General features: G+C 40.0%; 2 protein-coding genes and 1 pseudogene across 2 annotated transcripts; all 3 read right to left on the bottom strand.

Annotated features, from left to right (window-relative positions):
• Window positions 1-848: 848 nt before the first annotated feature.
• LOC122141643 (hatching enzyme 1.2-like) lies at window positions 849-3,508 on the bottom strand. The gene is made up of 4 exons (XM_042749543.1): window positions 3,317-3,508; window positions 2,284-2,342; window positions 1,248-1,352; window positions 849-1,149 (listed from the first exon to the last, which is right to left on the bottom strand). Exons 1-4 carry the CDS (start codon window positions 3,506-3,508, stop codon window positions 891-893), a joined length of 615 nt encoding a protein of 204 aa, XP_042605477.1. The 3' UTR covers window positions 849-890.
• A 3,427-nt stretch (window positions 3,509-6,935) lies between these two features.
• LOC122141762 lies at window positions 6,936-8,287 on the bottom strand (annotated as a pseudogene).
• A 2,500-nt stretch (window positions 8,288-10,787) lies between these two features.
• On the bottom strand, window positions 10,788-12,123 carry LOC109088637 (hatching enzyme 1.2-like). The gene is made up of 5 exons (XM_042749871.1): window positions 12,055-12,123; window positions 11,895-11,973; window positions 11,615-11,755; window positions 11,414-11,531; window positions 10,788-11,319 (listed from the first exon to the last, which is right to left on the bottom strand). Exons 1-5 carry the CDS (start codon window positions 12,121-12,123, stop codon window positions 10,929-10,931), a joined length of 798 nt encoding a protein of 265 aa, XP_042605805.1. The 3' UTR covers window positions 10,788-10,928.
• Window positions 12,124-15,469: the final 3,346 nt, after the last annotated feature.

The raw sequence follows: 15,469 nt of genomic DNA on the forward strand, positions 1-15,469 counted from the left end.
TTATTACAACTTAAAATAATAGTTTTCTATTTGAAAATAATTTATTCCTGTGAAGCAAAGCTGAATTTTCAGCATCATTACTCCAGCCTTCAGTGTCACATGTAACATCCAGTCTATCACATGATCATTTAGAAATCATTTTCTAAAATTCTGATTTATTATGAGTGTTGGAAACAGTTCTGCTGTCTAATATATTTGATGAATAAAAAAGGTTAAAAAGAACTGCATTTAAAAAAAAAAAAAAAAAAAAAAATCTAATTCTAATAATATATATTCTTTACTATCACTTTTTATCAATTTAACACATCCTTGCTGAATAAAAAGTATTGATTTCATTTAAAAAAAAAAAAAAAAAGAAAAAAAAAATTACTGACCCCAAATTACTGACCAGTATATTGTTATTACAAAATATTTATATTTAAAAAAAAAAAAGCTTCTTTTTTTTTTTTACTTTTTAGTCATCAAAGTATCCTAAAAAAGTATCACATATTAAGCAGCAGAACTGTTTCCAACTTTGATAATGAATCATCATATTAGAATGATTTCTAAAGGATCATGTGATAAATGATCCTAAAAAAATTCAGCTTTGCATCACAGAAAAAAATGATAATTTAAAGTATAATAAGTTTAAAAAACAATTATGATAATTTAAAGTATAATAAGTTTGAAAACTATTATTTTAAGTTGTAATAATATATCACAATATTACATTTTTTTCTGTATTTTTGATCAAATAAATGCAGGCTTGATGAGCAGAAGAGACTTCTTTCAAAAAAACCATTTTAAAATAGTAATATATATATATATATATATATATATATATATATATATATATATATATATATATATATATATATATATATATATATATATATATATAAGCCTTGTCTTCAGCATCCATACAGCTTGTTGATCCTCAGGATATCGGTGTTGGACAGTCCCTGCCTCTGTCCAATTTCCACTCTTCTATCAGGAATGGGAGTGATGGTTTCCAGCCCGGGCTGGATGGAGAAGGCTGTTCTTTCATAATGCATGATGGAGCCGTAGTCATATGGAGTGTTTTGGTTGTTGGTGTTTTGTTTTCTGGAAGTTGTAGGCCATATCAGGAGAGAATGCTTGCCACCAGTTCTGCCAAGAGAAGAGAAGCACCTGAGAGGAGAGAGGAAAGTAAAGAGGTTAAAAGTTATTTATTTATTTAAATAAGGACTAATAAATGTTTCTTGTTAATATTGTATGATTGTTCTCACCCATCTTTGTTCTCAATACTGATGTAGTCGGCTTGAGTTGATCTGGCCACAAAGTGGATACAGGTTTTGGAGTGAAAGGTGGACATGGCGTTCGCAATCACTGATCTGTCAAGCTGAAACGAAAGGGGTCAAATGCTTAAAATTTGAGGAACATTCATAATTTAAGGGAGAGACTAGACCGGATCTTACCATGAGAGGAGATGCCAGTGAGACACCAAACAGCAGCAGAAGAATGGAATGTCCATGTTGTCTCAGTGTTGTCGCAGTGTGTAGAGATGTTCAAAATGATCTTTTACTTATCTTAGATATATAATAAGAGATTTTATATTCACCTGAGTAGGTACGCTGTTAGAAATTGCTGTAGAATTAACAGCACACTACTGTTAAAACCTACAGTACAATACTACTGTAATTTATATCGCATTTTGAGTAATTTTGACTTGGCGGGAATATTTTGCACTATATTTTAGTGTTGTTGTAACCTTGCTGTAAACTGACTGTAATACGCCACACAATAATACAGGATTGCTGTAGCGCTCCACCTGATGTCACATCACAGACAACACTGCTGCTGCTGACCTGAGAGAGAAGCAGAACGGAGGATTTATGCAAGTTTGGTAAGTTATTTTGATTATTATATGCTTTTATGCCACCGGACATGATTTTTAGTGTGGTATGAAACCACAAGTTTAGCCAGTGAACATTATAATCTCCTCTCTCAAAGCTGTAGTCAAAACTCCTCAGTTCCCTTTCAGTTGGTCACTATGAGAGTCATGTCGTGACTGACGAATTGGGATCTTGCTTAGAGAGACCAATCTACTTTGAGTGTAAACTATACGAGCCGATGCACATTGGCATGCAATTATTGCATCCAGCTGCCGCTGATCACAGCGTGAGCATAAAAAGGCAGCCGGTGCAGTGTTAATTTCGTCAATGAAGATGAGGATGAATAATATTTGTTAACAAACATTTTTTTCTGTGACGGAGACGAGACGTTGACAAGCTAAAACTAATATATGATGATAAAAACTATGACAAAATGTATGCTGCAAATTCATTAATAAGAAGAGATGGGACTATAATGTTATTTGAGGACTACCAGACATTCAAAATATATCCTATAGGTTACTGTCTTGTCCTTCAAAATGTGCATCCCTGTCATTGGATTGCAATCAGATAAGGGGCGTATGCATATCTAGTCTCAGTATGGCAGCCGCAGTGGATGGATAGACTACCAAAACGCGAACTAGAGATCTGAAACAATGGCCTCATCACCCAATGGGGTAAGGTGACCAGACGTCCCGTTTTTTTTTTTCCCCAGGAGTCACAATTTGTCATTTAACTTAAAGGAATCGCAGAATCGTGCTGATAGAAGTGCTCTCTCTCGCACAAGATACACTAATTCAGTTCTCATATGGGGGAGAGTGGGGTAAGATGAGCCAGTTTTTACATGATTTGCATTCTCTGCATGAAAAAATTAGAAGTCAAACAAAAATATCAACCTTTATTTCAGGATGTCTCCTGTCAAATGAAATAATAAGAATGCCTTAATAACAAAGGGCTTTGAAAATGTGGCTTCTCAAAAAAAGTGCTCTTGTGGCTCAACTTGCCCCAGCTGAGGGGTAAGTTAATCAGTGCGAATTGGTAAACTGAGCCATGTGGGGGGTAAACTGGCCCACTGACTTTTTTTTTTTTTTTTTGTTTAAACTTGAACATAGTTTAAAAATTCACACTGTTCTTAAATGTATTTTTAAACATAACTTAGCAAAACATAACTGTTTATGTAAACAACATCAAAACAACCAAATCTGCATTATGAAATATGAAGTGTTGCTCCCTTCTTGCAGTTCCCCCAGCCTTTTGAGGTTGAGGTAGCTTCTTCGGCACATCACTTTGTGGGAAAAAAGCCATATCATTTTCCTTGAAGACAAAAGTGGGTTTCTCATTGATAGTGCCCCCCCGGATTCTTCTGAGAAATCTTGCACTCACTTCATTGTCCTCTAGTTTCTTAACCATGCCAATGTCAAGATAGCTCATGCGTTTGGTGTTGAACTTCACTATAATGTCACCAACAAACTACTATCATCCTTTGAGCTCTCATACTCAGAAATGTCGTCAAGTGGGATGGGAACATTACTCTCATCAGAGCTGCTGTACACTGTGATTTTCTTCTTGGTTTGTTTTTTCATGAGCTTTACTTTATCTTTGATGTTGCTTTTCTTTTTCCCCTGCTGTTTATGTTTTCTTTCTTCATGAGCCATTTCAATTGCTTGCTTTTCAGGGGTATCAGTTAGGATTCTTGACTTTACACGCTGTCTCTTTTTTGTGTTCATACTTTTGGGTAGGGGTAGAATTTCACATATGTAGTGTGGCTGGGATCCAAATCTGTCTCACTTGGTGAAGCACATCCATGTGTGAGACATGGTGAAAGCAGCTCAGCAGTAATGCTGGTTGAAGCAATTGGTGGATCATCTGCAGCCGCAGACTGTAGCTCAGGGGCTGACCTGTCTGTTACCATGGATGGCTCAAACTCCTGATCAGAGAAAATATCTCTGTTGTAAGGGGAAATCCCTGAGGACCTGAATCCAAAAGTTATATACCGTGGTGTCATCGCTGACATGAAAGCCTCATTCACACATCCAGGGATCTGGTATATGGTGGCTGTTTTGCCTGGGTTTGATCTCATCCAACCATCAAGAGCTTTGTTATAGTAGGTCTTAAATGGACCTTAAATGCTCTTGTCCAGAGGCTGTAAGAGATGGGACGTGTGGGGTGGAAGGGTGAACAGAACAATACCCTTTTTCTTTGCTATATCCACTCCCCTCAGTGAAATGTGGGCTTCATGGTTATCAAGGTTAAGCAACATGGGATGGTCAGAGGAGCAGTTGGTGTGTTGAACTAGATGTTCAAGGAAGTCAGCAAAGGTGTCTTCATTTATCCAGCCAGATCTGGTGGATGTACCAACTGATCCTTGAGGTGCTCCTGTGATGAAATGTTCTTTATATCTAATCCGTGGGAAGATAAACATAAGAGGGACTGCATACTTGCCACTTTAACATGTGCTTCTCTCCACCACAGATAAATTTAAATGATGGTTGCTTCCTGGATTTGTGGTCACATGGCTAAAACTCTGTAGGGTTGCCTAGATACAGGGGGTGGGTCAATTTACCCACTGGCTCACTTTGCCCCTCTCTCCCCCCTACAGCGCATGATCAGTTCTCAGGGCTCAAATACACACACAACAGTCCAAATGTCTATCGTGTAGAGTATCTCACGTAAAAACAGTTGGTTATCGATTAAGTGAACTTAAACAGGTGGGGGAAAACTGAACGTGTGTCAGTATTACATGCATGCCTTCCATCTTAAAGGGACAGTATTCCTAATTTAGTAAATGACGTGACATACAGCCAAGTATGGTGACCCGTAATCGGAATTTGTGCTCTGCATTTAACCCATCCAAAATGCACACAAACAGCAGTGAACACACACACACCCCATGAACACACACCCGTATCAGTGGGCAGTCATTTATGCTACAGCACCCAGGGAGTAGTTGGGGGTTTGGTGCCCAAGGGCACCTCAAGGGCACCTCAGTCATGGTATTGAGGATGGAGAGAGTGCTGTACATTCACTCCCCCCACCTACAATTCCTGCTGGCCCGAGACTCGAACTCGCAACCTTTGGATTACGAGTCAGACTCTCTAACCATTAGGTCACGACTTCCCCAAGTACCTATCTGTGTCATTAGTGAGGACCTGGCGGCAGCCAGGCGGTGACTACTTCGGGAAGTAGCATGAGCTAACTGAGGATTACAATGGTGGCAAACCTCTCAGGGAACCAACCCTCGGGGGACTATCACTCTTCTTGCCCTTCGCAACCAGTTTAGCTGCCAAAGGAATGCACTGGGCCCTCTTCAAAAAGCGTACCAGCGGTATCCTTCGGGGCTCCTCCTGACGACCGGATTTCGATCACTGCATTGGAGGGAGAGCTCTCTGAGGAAGCTGTGCTGCTGCTCTCCGGGACGGTGGCAATGTCTGAATCAGATCCAGAGATGTCAGCAATGCTTTTCCGGGTTGCCGAGAGGGTAGGGCTCAAATGGAAACCTCCACCGCATCCCAAGACTTCGAGGTTGGACAAGTGGTTCCTCTTAATGGCTTGTGCTGGTTCTAAGCACCACGCCTCAGTGCCTTTCTTCCCGGAGGTGGATGAGGAGCTCACTAGGTCATGGACGGCATCTTTTTACTGCCGGAAACCGATCTGCTGGTTCCTCCTCCCTCACCACTCTCGATGGTGGTTCAGCCAGGGGGTATACAAGGGTCCCCTCAGTGGAGTGGTCGGTTGCGATGCAGTTGTGTCCTAATACCACCTCCACCAGGCAGGGCAAACCATACCTCATCTCCTGGGTCTGTAGTACTTGTCTGGTCTGTCCAACGATGCTTATATGCCCTGTGGAGAAACTGCCTCCACCTTACACACTGCAGCATTACTGCAAGTTCATCAGGCCAAGGCACTGAAGGACCTGCACAAGGGTGGTCACGACCTGGAAATTCTGAAAGAGCTCCAAACCGCTACTGACCTTGCACTCCGAGCGATGTAGGTCATCGCGAGTTCTCTGGGTTGTGCGATGTCCACACTTGTGGTCCAGGAGCACCATCTCTGGCTGTGTCTGGTCGATATGAGGGACGCTGACAAAGTGCGGTTACTTAATGCCCCTGTGTCCCAGACCGGCATCTTCGGCAACGCAGGTGAGATCCTGGCCCAGCAGCTCTCGGCTGCACAGAAGCAGACTGAGGCGATTCGTCACACCCTGCCCCGGCGGGTAGCTGCTGCCTCCACCCGTCCACCGGCCACAGTGCCCCAGCCTGCTCGTCGCCGAGGGTGGCCACGTGCATGCGTCCCAGTGCCGCATCCACAGCAGCCTCAAGCAAGCAGCGCTGTGGAGCTTGGCATACGCAGGCCGCCCCACCCGTCCTGGCCCACGTCAAACCTGGCAGTGAGCGGAAGAGCAAGATGACCCAGGATGGGTGACCCAGAGAGGGAGGAAGCTGCTTTATGGGTGATGGTGAAAGCACAGTGACAGTTCAAACATATATTTGGACCTAACTGTAGCTCACCATTAGCAAAAAGAACTTACAATATAATTTGGTGATTGAGAAGCGAGTAGTGTTGACGCAACAGCTCGATGAGTGACTGATAGCAGACATGAATTTAAAAGCCCTGATAGTGTTTCACATTTTCCACTGTGAAAATATTAACACTTTTACAACATAGTAGGATGATCAAACAACCACAAACGTTTACCGTGATATTTCTTGGACATTATTAACGATATAGCATGCATCATTAAAGGAATGTTGTTTACGCAATCGTTCACAGAAGGTTAATTTTAAACTATATGTCAATAATTTTATGAATTTCGGGCTAAAGTTTTTAAGGGACAGATGCACTGACTGAGTATAGGGAACATCAGCATCATCAACTGCAAAAATGAAACAGAGAGTTTTGTGCTTATATACTCCAGGTATCAAGCAGTGATTGGACATCCTTTTATAATGAATGACGTTGCATTAGAGTCTTTTTGACAGAACTAATGCTAAAAGCTTAAATTCTCCTCAAAAATAAAGGACCTTAATGCTGCAATCAAGCATTTTCTCAAACTTGACATTGAATTATAAAGAAAATATGAGCTTGTCTTGCAGTTTAGCTTTATTTTTCCCAACACACATTTCAGAAATTCAACACAATCAAAAGACTTACACACAGTTTTCATCTAGATATTAACCATACTGATATTGTGCATTGGTTGTGTGAAATGTGTCATCTTTAACATCCATAAAGCTTGTTGATTCTCAGGATGTCAATGTTGGACATTCCCTGCCTCTGTCCAATTTCCACTCTCCTATCAGGAATGGGAGTGATGGTTTCCAGCCCGGGCTGGATGGAGAAGGCTGTTCTTTCATAATGCATGATGGAGCCGTAGTCATATGGAGTGTTTTGGTTGTTGGTGTTTTGTTTCTGGAAGTTGTAGGCCATATCAGGAGAGATGTTCTCCCCAGTTAATCTTGACGTACTGGTCACGATCGCTCCTGGTTTGCTCGTGGTAGAAGCCCAGGGCATGATTGAGCTCATGCTGAACGATGCCGTTATACACACAGCCTTGCCTGCTGAAGGAGACCACCTGCTTGCCACCAGTTCTGCCAAGAGAAGAGAAGCACCTGAGAGGAGAGAGGAAGTAAAGATGTTATTTATTTATTTAAATAAGGACTAATAAATGTTTCTTGTTAATATTGTATGATTGTTCTCACCCATCTTTGTTCTCAATACTGATGTAGTCGGCTTGAGTTGATCTGGGCACGAAGCGGATACAGGTTTTGGAGTGAAAAGTGGACATGGCGTTCGCAATCACTGATCTGTCATAATTGGCTGCAAACAAAAAGGCCCACAGATTTAAAATGAGATCTACATGAATCATAGATATGTTCAATGAATGAAGGACATTCACTCACAGAATTCACTGCTGCTCACTATGTAAGGGACCTCCACTATGTTGTTAGAGTTTTTCTTCCAGAAACAGTTGTTGTTAAAGCAGTAGAGAGCATTTCTGGTTTTGGGAAACACCAGATCTCCTTCAATCAAGACTTCAGAAGATCCTGTACATTTAAGAGAAACATACTGATGAAATATAATAATAATCATAATAATAATAAAACAACATTTATACATCTTGACTGCATTTTACCACTATTTTTCTGAAACACACTGATGAATTTACAAGAAATCTACAAGGTGCCTGACCATTTTTGGACTCCCAAAATCCTTGTAGTGATGTCCAGAGGTTCAGGCTCTGACACAAACACTCCTTCAAACCTTTCCTCCTGGAGGCAGAAACAGAGATGTTAACATGACTTATTTGAGAAACATTCATAATTTAAGGGAGAGACTAGACCGGATCTTACCATGAGAGGAGACGCCTGTGAGACGCCAAACAGCAGCAGCAGAATGGAGAGAGAGGCTCTTGTGTCCATGTGTACTCAGTGTGTAGAGATGTTCAGGATGCTCCTGTGCTGAGCTTTGGTGTCTTCGTGCTGTCAGACCTGGACTTTATATTCACCTGAGTAGGTAGGTGTACTGGAGGATTATGGGTAGGGTCTTAACATCAAGAGTCTAAAATGTGTACCTTCAGGGAGGAAACTCAGACCTCACCTGTTGGTCCAAAACTTTGCAGAATAAGATAAAATCCCTTGGTTTGTTTAACTGATCCACTGAAATGGACTTTACTAAGTGCCCAAAACAGTGGTGTAGAGGAGAGGATTCATTGGTAATCTACTTACAGTTTACTAGTGGCCGATACATAACTAAAAAATAAATGAATAATAATATAATAATAATAATAAACATAGCCATAGCTAATCAGCAGAAAGACAAAATAAATACATTAGTTTAGATGAAAGATTCTGATTCTAAATAACCAACAGATAAAATGAGACACAACTACTGTATAATTCTAAAATATTATGAGGAAAAATGTCATAATAATAATAATAGGCCATTTCACAGTGCTACTCTGCTTATTTATTGATAAAATGGCTTTGATACTGAAAAACAACATGGCTTTCAAATGTAGCAATGAAACCACCTTGCTCCTTAGAAAAACAATATCTAATAGCTTGTATCTTAAAGGGTTACTCCACCGCAAAATGAAAATTTTGTCATTAATCACTTACCCCCATGTCGTTCCAAACTCGTAAAAGCTTTGTTCATTTTCGGAACACAATTTAAGATATTTTGGTTGAAAACCGGTAGAAAAGAGACTGTCCCATAGACTGCCAAATAAATAACAGTGTCAAGGTCCAGGAAAGTATGAAAAGCATCGCCAGAATAGTCCATCTGCCATCAGTGTTTCAAGCGTAACGTTATGAAGCGACAAGAATACTTTTTGTACATGAAGAAAACAAAAATAATGATTTTATTCAACAATTCCTCTCCTCTGTGTCTCTCCAAATCAGCGTAGCACCATTTTGGCAATTCTGAGCAGTATAAAGGCAGCGTACGCTCTTCTGTGCCAGCAGCGCTGTGCCGATACGCTGTTAACATTCAAACCAAAGCATAAATACACGTAAAAAATGCATCCTTGTATGTTTTATGCTTTTCATACTTTCCTGGACCTTGACACTGTTATTTATTTGGCAGTCTATGGGACAGTCTCTGGTTTTCATCCAAAATATCGTAAATTGTGTTCCGAAGACGAATAAAGCTTTTACTGGTTTGGAACGATATGGGGGTAAGTGAACAACAACAAAATTTTCATTTTGCGATAGAGTATCCCTTTAACTACTTACAACAATCCTACTGCATAGTGCTCATTCAAATGTGCAGTTACTGGTCATAGAGGAGTAGCAGTTAAACATTTTCAAAACAAAAGTTTGATTTTAAAATTTGATTTTACAGAAGTTGTGTTTTGCTTTGCAGTCCAGATAATATTTTTTTTCTTGATGCAACAAAACAATTGATTTGAATGTGCCTATTATTGTCTGGTTCATCTTATACCAACCTACAGGCAGAAACTTAAATCTGCTAAACCTGTAAAAAATACAAAAAACACAGAATAAAATAAAAGCAACAAAGTTTAGAAATGACACAGAATAAAACAAAAACCACATGTGTTTCCAATCCCCACAGAGCAGGCTCTGATGCTCCGGTACCGTCTTCCTGATGGTAGGAGCTAGAAGAGACTGTGGGAGGGATGGGTGGGGTCCTTCACGATACTGTTGGCTTTGCTGGAGCATCATGTAAGGAAAATGTCCATGATGGAGGGGAGAGGGGCACCGAAAGCTCGTATTCATTATGTAACTGTAACTAGAATATGTTTCGGTCAGCAACTAACAAAAATACAAATTTGTGCCTGTGTCCAAATATATATTTGGACCAAACTGTACCTCTCAAAAGAACTTACAGTATAAATTGGTGATTGTGGCCTGCGTATTCACAACGAGTACTGATTGAGAAGCGAGTAGCGTTGACGCAGCAGCTCGATGAGTGACTGATAGCAGACATGAATTTAAAAACCCTGATAGTGTTTCACATTTTCCACTGTGAAAATATTAACACCTTTACAACATAGTAGGACGATCAAACAAACACAAACGTTTACTGTGATATGTGTTGCACATTATTAATGATATAGCATGCATCATGAAAGGAATGTTGTTTACACAATCGTTCACAGAAGGTTCATTTTAAAATGTATGTCAGTAATTTTATGAATGTCGTGCTAAAGTATTTAAGGGACAGATGCACTGACTGAGTATAGGGAACATCAGCATCATCAACTGCATAAAAGAAACAGAGAGTTTTGTGCTTATATACTCCAGGTATCAAGCAGTGATTGGACATCCTTTTATAATGAATGACGTTGCATTAGAGTCTTTTTGACAGAACTAATGCTAAAAAGCTTAATTTCTCCTCAAAAATAAAGCACCTTAATGCTGCCAATCAAGCATTTTCTCAAACTTGACATTGAATTATAAAGAAAATATGAGCTTGTCTTGCAGTTTAGCTTTATTTTTCCCAACACACATTTCAGAAATTCAACACAATCAAAAGAAAAAAAACTTACACCAGTTTTCATCTAAATATTAACCATACTGATATTGTGCATTGGTTGTGTGAAATGTGTCATCTTTAACATCCATAAAGCTTGTTGATTCTCAGGATGTCAGTGTTGGACATTCCCTGCCTCTGTCCAATTTCCACTCTCCTATCAGGTATGGGAGTGATGGTTTCCAGCCCGGGCTGGATGGAGAAGGCTGTTCTTTCATAATGCATGATGGAGCCGTAGTCATATGGAGTGTTTTGGTTGTTGGTGTTTTGTTTCTGGAAGTTGTAGGCCATATCAGGAGAGATGTTCTCCCAGTTAATCTTGACGTACTGGTCACGATCGCTCCTGGTTTGCTCGTGGTAGAAGCCCAGGGCATGATTGAGCTCATGCTGAACGATGCCGTTATACACACAGCCTTGCCTGCTGAAGGAGACCACCTGCTTGCCACCAGTTCTGCCAAGAGAAGAGAAGCACCTGAGAGGAGAGAGGAAGTAAAGAGGTTATTTATTTATTTATTTAAATAAGGACTGATAAATGTTTCTTGTTAATATTGTATGATTGTTCTCACCCATCTTTGTTCTCAATACTGATGTAGTCAGCTTGAGTTGATCTGGGCACGAAGCGGATACAGGTTTTGGAGTGAAAAGTGGACATGGCGTTCGCAATCACTGATCTGTCATAATTGGCTGCAAACAAAAAGGCCCACAGATTTAAAATGAGATCTACATGAATCATAGATATGTTCAATGAATGAAGGACATTCACTCACAGAATTCACTGCTCACTATGTAAGGGACCTCCACTATGTTGTTAGAGTTTTTCTTCCAGAAACAGTTGTTGTTAAAGCAGTAGAGAGCATTTCTGGTTTTGGGAAACACCAGATCTCCTTCAATCAAGACTTCAGAAGATCCTGTATTTAAAGAGAAACATACTGATGAAATAATAATAATAATAATAATAATAACAACATTTATACATCTTGACTGCATTTTACCCCTTTTTTCTGAAACACACTGATGCATTTACAAGAAATCTACAAGGTGCCTGACCATTGTTGGACTCCAAAATCCTTGTAGTGATGTCCAGAGGTTCAGGCTCTGACACAAACACTCCTTCAAACCTTTCCTCCTGGAGGCAGAAACAGAGATGTTAAAATGACTTATTTGAGGAACATTCATAATTTAAGGGAGAGACTAGACCGGATCTTACCATGAGAGGAGATGCCAGTGAGACACCAAACAGCAGCAGAAGAATGGAAAGAGAGGCTCTTATGTCCATGTTGTCGCAGTGTGTAGAGATGTTCAAGATGCTCTTGTACTGAGCTTTGATGTCTTCGTGCTGTCAGACCTGGACTTTATATTCACCTGAGTAGGTAGGTGTACTGGAGGATTATGGGTAGGGTCTTAACATTAAGAGTCTAAAATGTGTACCTTCAGGGAGGAAACTCAGACCTCACCTGTTGAGCCAAAACTTCGCAAAATAAGATAAATACCCTAGTTTGTTCAACTAATCCACTCAAATGGACTTTACTAAGTGCCCAAAACAGTGGTGTAGAGGGAGAGGATTTATTGGTAATCTAATAACATTTAACTAGTGGTCGGTACATAACTAAAAATAATAATAAATATAATAATAATGAAACTGCCACGTCCCCTCATGTTCAACCGCTTCGCGACTGTGAAGCCGTCCCCCTCATGCTTCAGTGGCATCCGCTTAGTCGCGACCTTGTGAGCACAGGCCTCGCAGTCCTACTGGCAAAGGATGCAATAGAGTGGCTTACAATAGCATAGTCTCGGGTTCAGTTGTGCGAGCACAGGGACCGCTTGAATTCATTCAAGGGCAGGACAGCGGTCCCACTGAAACTGTTTCAGAGGCTCCTGGGGTATATAGCAGCTGCAGCGGCAGTTACGCCACTGGGGCTGCTTCATATGAGACAGCTTTAGCACTGGTTTCATGGCCGAGTCTCGAGGTGGGCGTGGCGGCGTGGCCTGTTACACCGGCCTGTCGCCAAACCTTCACCCCGTGGTCAGACCTTACGTTCCTCTGGGCCGGAGTGCCCCTAGAACAGATCTCCAGGCATGCTGTGGTTTACACGGATGCCTCCACCACCGGCTGGGGGGCCCAGTACAACGGGCACGCTGTGTCAGGGATGTGGACGGGCCCCCAACTGCACTGGCATATCAATTGCCTAGAGTTGTTAGCAGTGTGCCTTGCAAAGGGCGCTCACGAGGCAAGCACGTGCTGGTCCGAAAAGACAACAAGGTGACTGTTGCGTACATCAACCGACAAGGTGGTCTATGCTTCTGTCGCATGTCGCAACTCGCTGAGGTCACTTCGTGCCATCCACATTCCGGGTCTGCTCAACCGTACGGCTGATGAGCTGTCATGAGCTACGCTCCCGGGAGAATGGAGACTTCATCCCCAGATAGTCCAGATGTACCTTACATGTGCAGTGACAATAAAGTTGAATATAATCTAATCTAATCTAAAAAGTTTGATTTTAAAATTTGATTTTACAGAAGTTGTGTATTTTGCGTAGCAGTTCAGATAATATTTTTTTTTCTTTATGCAACAAAACAATTGATTTTAATGTGCCAATATTATGATATTAGCTACATAGCTATATGTCGCCGGAAATCGCCAGCTCTCCATTAAAATGAATGGGATTGTGTCACTTTGCTTTTGTGTTTTGCTTGTAGTGTGAATGGGGCTTTAGTCTCTGAAAAAAAAATGTTCTTGAAACTGTTCTGGCATTGCACGATTGAGTTTATTCACACTGCCAAAGCAATCCTGTGTTGTTGGGGTTTTTTTTGTTTGTTTTGGCAAAGTCTAATTTGACCTTATTTGCATCTCGTGGTGAACCCTTTGTATTTGATCTGGTGAAGTCTTGTCTTGATTGTATACTTTGACAGTGACACGTCTACTTCCTGGAGAGTGTTCTTCTCTTGGCTGGATGTTGTGAAATGTTTTTATTATTTTTTATTTATTTTTATTTTTTTACCATGGAAAGGAATCCTCCAATCATTCACCACTGTTTTCCTCCAAGGATGTCCAGCCCTTTTTATGTTGAAGCGCTCACCAGTGTGTTATTTTTTTTCTCCGAATGTTGATTTGACCATATCCTAATGTTCAAGCTATCTCTCGGATAGATCTGTTTTGTTTTTGAAGCCTAACAACTGACTGTTTCACTTGCATGATATGGGTTCACAACAACAGCTTCCAAATGCAAATGGAACACTTAGAATCAACTCCAGAACTTTAACCTGCTTAATTGATGTAGAAATAATGAAAGAATAGTCCACCAAAATGCTCGTGGTATTTTGATGCTATCAAAAAGGCTTATGGTCCCTTGAAAAAAAGGGGAAGGTACATAAAGTACCTATCAAAAACATATTGTAATTCCTTAAACTTTCCTCCAATTTTGATGAGAGTACCCTCAAATTAAAGCTCATAATGTGCACTTCAAATTTTATTGTAATTCCGCTACATGTGGGGACATACAGTGGAACAAAATGTCGTGCCTCACAGGACCACGTTGCTACATAAATAGACATACAACAATGAAGTAAAACAGTACAAACCTTCTGTAACAGGGCGAACGTGATGTGAGACGTGCGGATCCATACGCAAAACTTTATTCATAGACATGGTCATACAAAGGCAGGGTTGAGCATAAGCAAACAGATATGTATAAGACAAGACAGAGTATTCCTAGGGCTGGCGTAGGTCATCGATCGGCGAACAATCCTGAGGGCTTGACAAGAGGGGTAATCCAGAAACATGAGCAATAGTCAGAGATGGGTTGAGTACCCAAAAACTGTGCTCAAGTAAAAGTACTTATAGAAATATTTACTCAAGTAAAAGTAATAGTCTGAATAGATACTTGAGTAAGAGTAAAAAAAGTATTGGATAAAAAAAATTAAAATAAAAAATAAATTCTCAAGTAGTTAGTTACTAGTTACTTTGGAGCATATTCTGTATATCTATAGTCTATTTTTATTTAGATATATACATACAATTTATGTAATGTATGTGTGTCTGTATATATTTGTGTGTGTGTGTATATATATATATATATATATATATATATACATATACCTATATATATATATATATATATATATATATATATATATATATATATATATATATATATATATACGGCTAAGTCTCTGAACATAATGAACCAAATGCACATTGACGGATCTTCTTCCATCTGTTCTGCAAAATGTAAACAAATGTATATTTCTGCAAGCGTAAATATTGTGGAAATATCAATATTAATTGTGTCAATGCAAAGGCATTCCTCCTGGAACAGAGCTAACGCGGGTTTGGAGGGTATTAATTTCATACTCTGTGACAGCTTATTTAATTAAATTATACATTGTATTTAATGTATAAGTTACACGTACAGCAAACTGGTTATGTCATAGTGGTATCGTGCACTGTAATCAGCAGCAAACCGTAGACAGCACACGCTGTGTTCATCTAATAAAGATCTTCATCGATAGCAAAAAATAGCCTTTGCAGATTTGCTTTCAACTGACTGTAGATCCAGTGATCCATAAACTGTATAAAAACATTGACGTAGTGTCCGTGACGAAAACCATATACTAATCTAATT

The sequence above is a fragment of the Cyprinus carpio genome, chromosome B22, assembly GCF_018340385.1.
Source record: "Cyprinus carpio isolate SPL01 chromosome B22, ASM1834038v1, whole genome shotgun sequence".
NCBI lineage: Eukaryota > Metazoa > Chordata > Actinopteri > Cypriniformes > Cyprinidae > Cyprinus > Cyprinus carpio.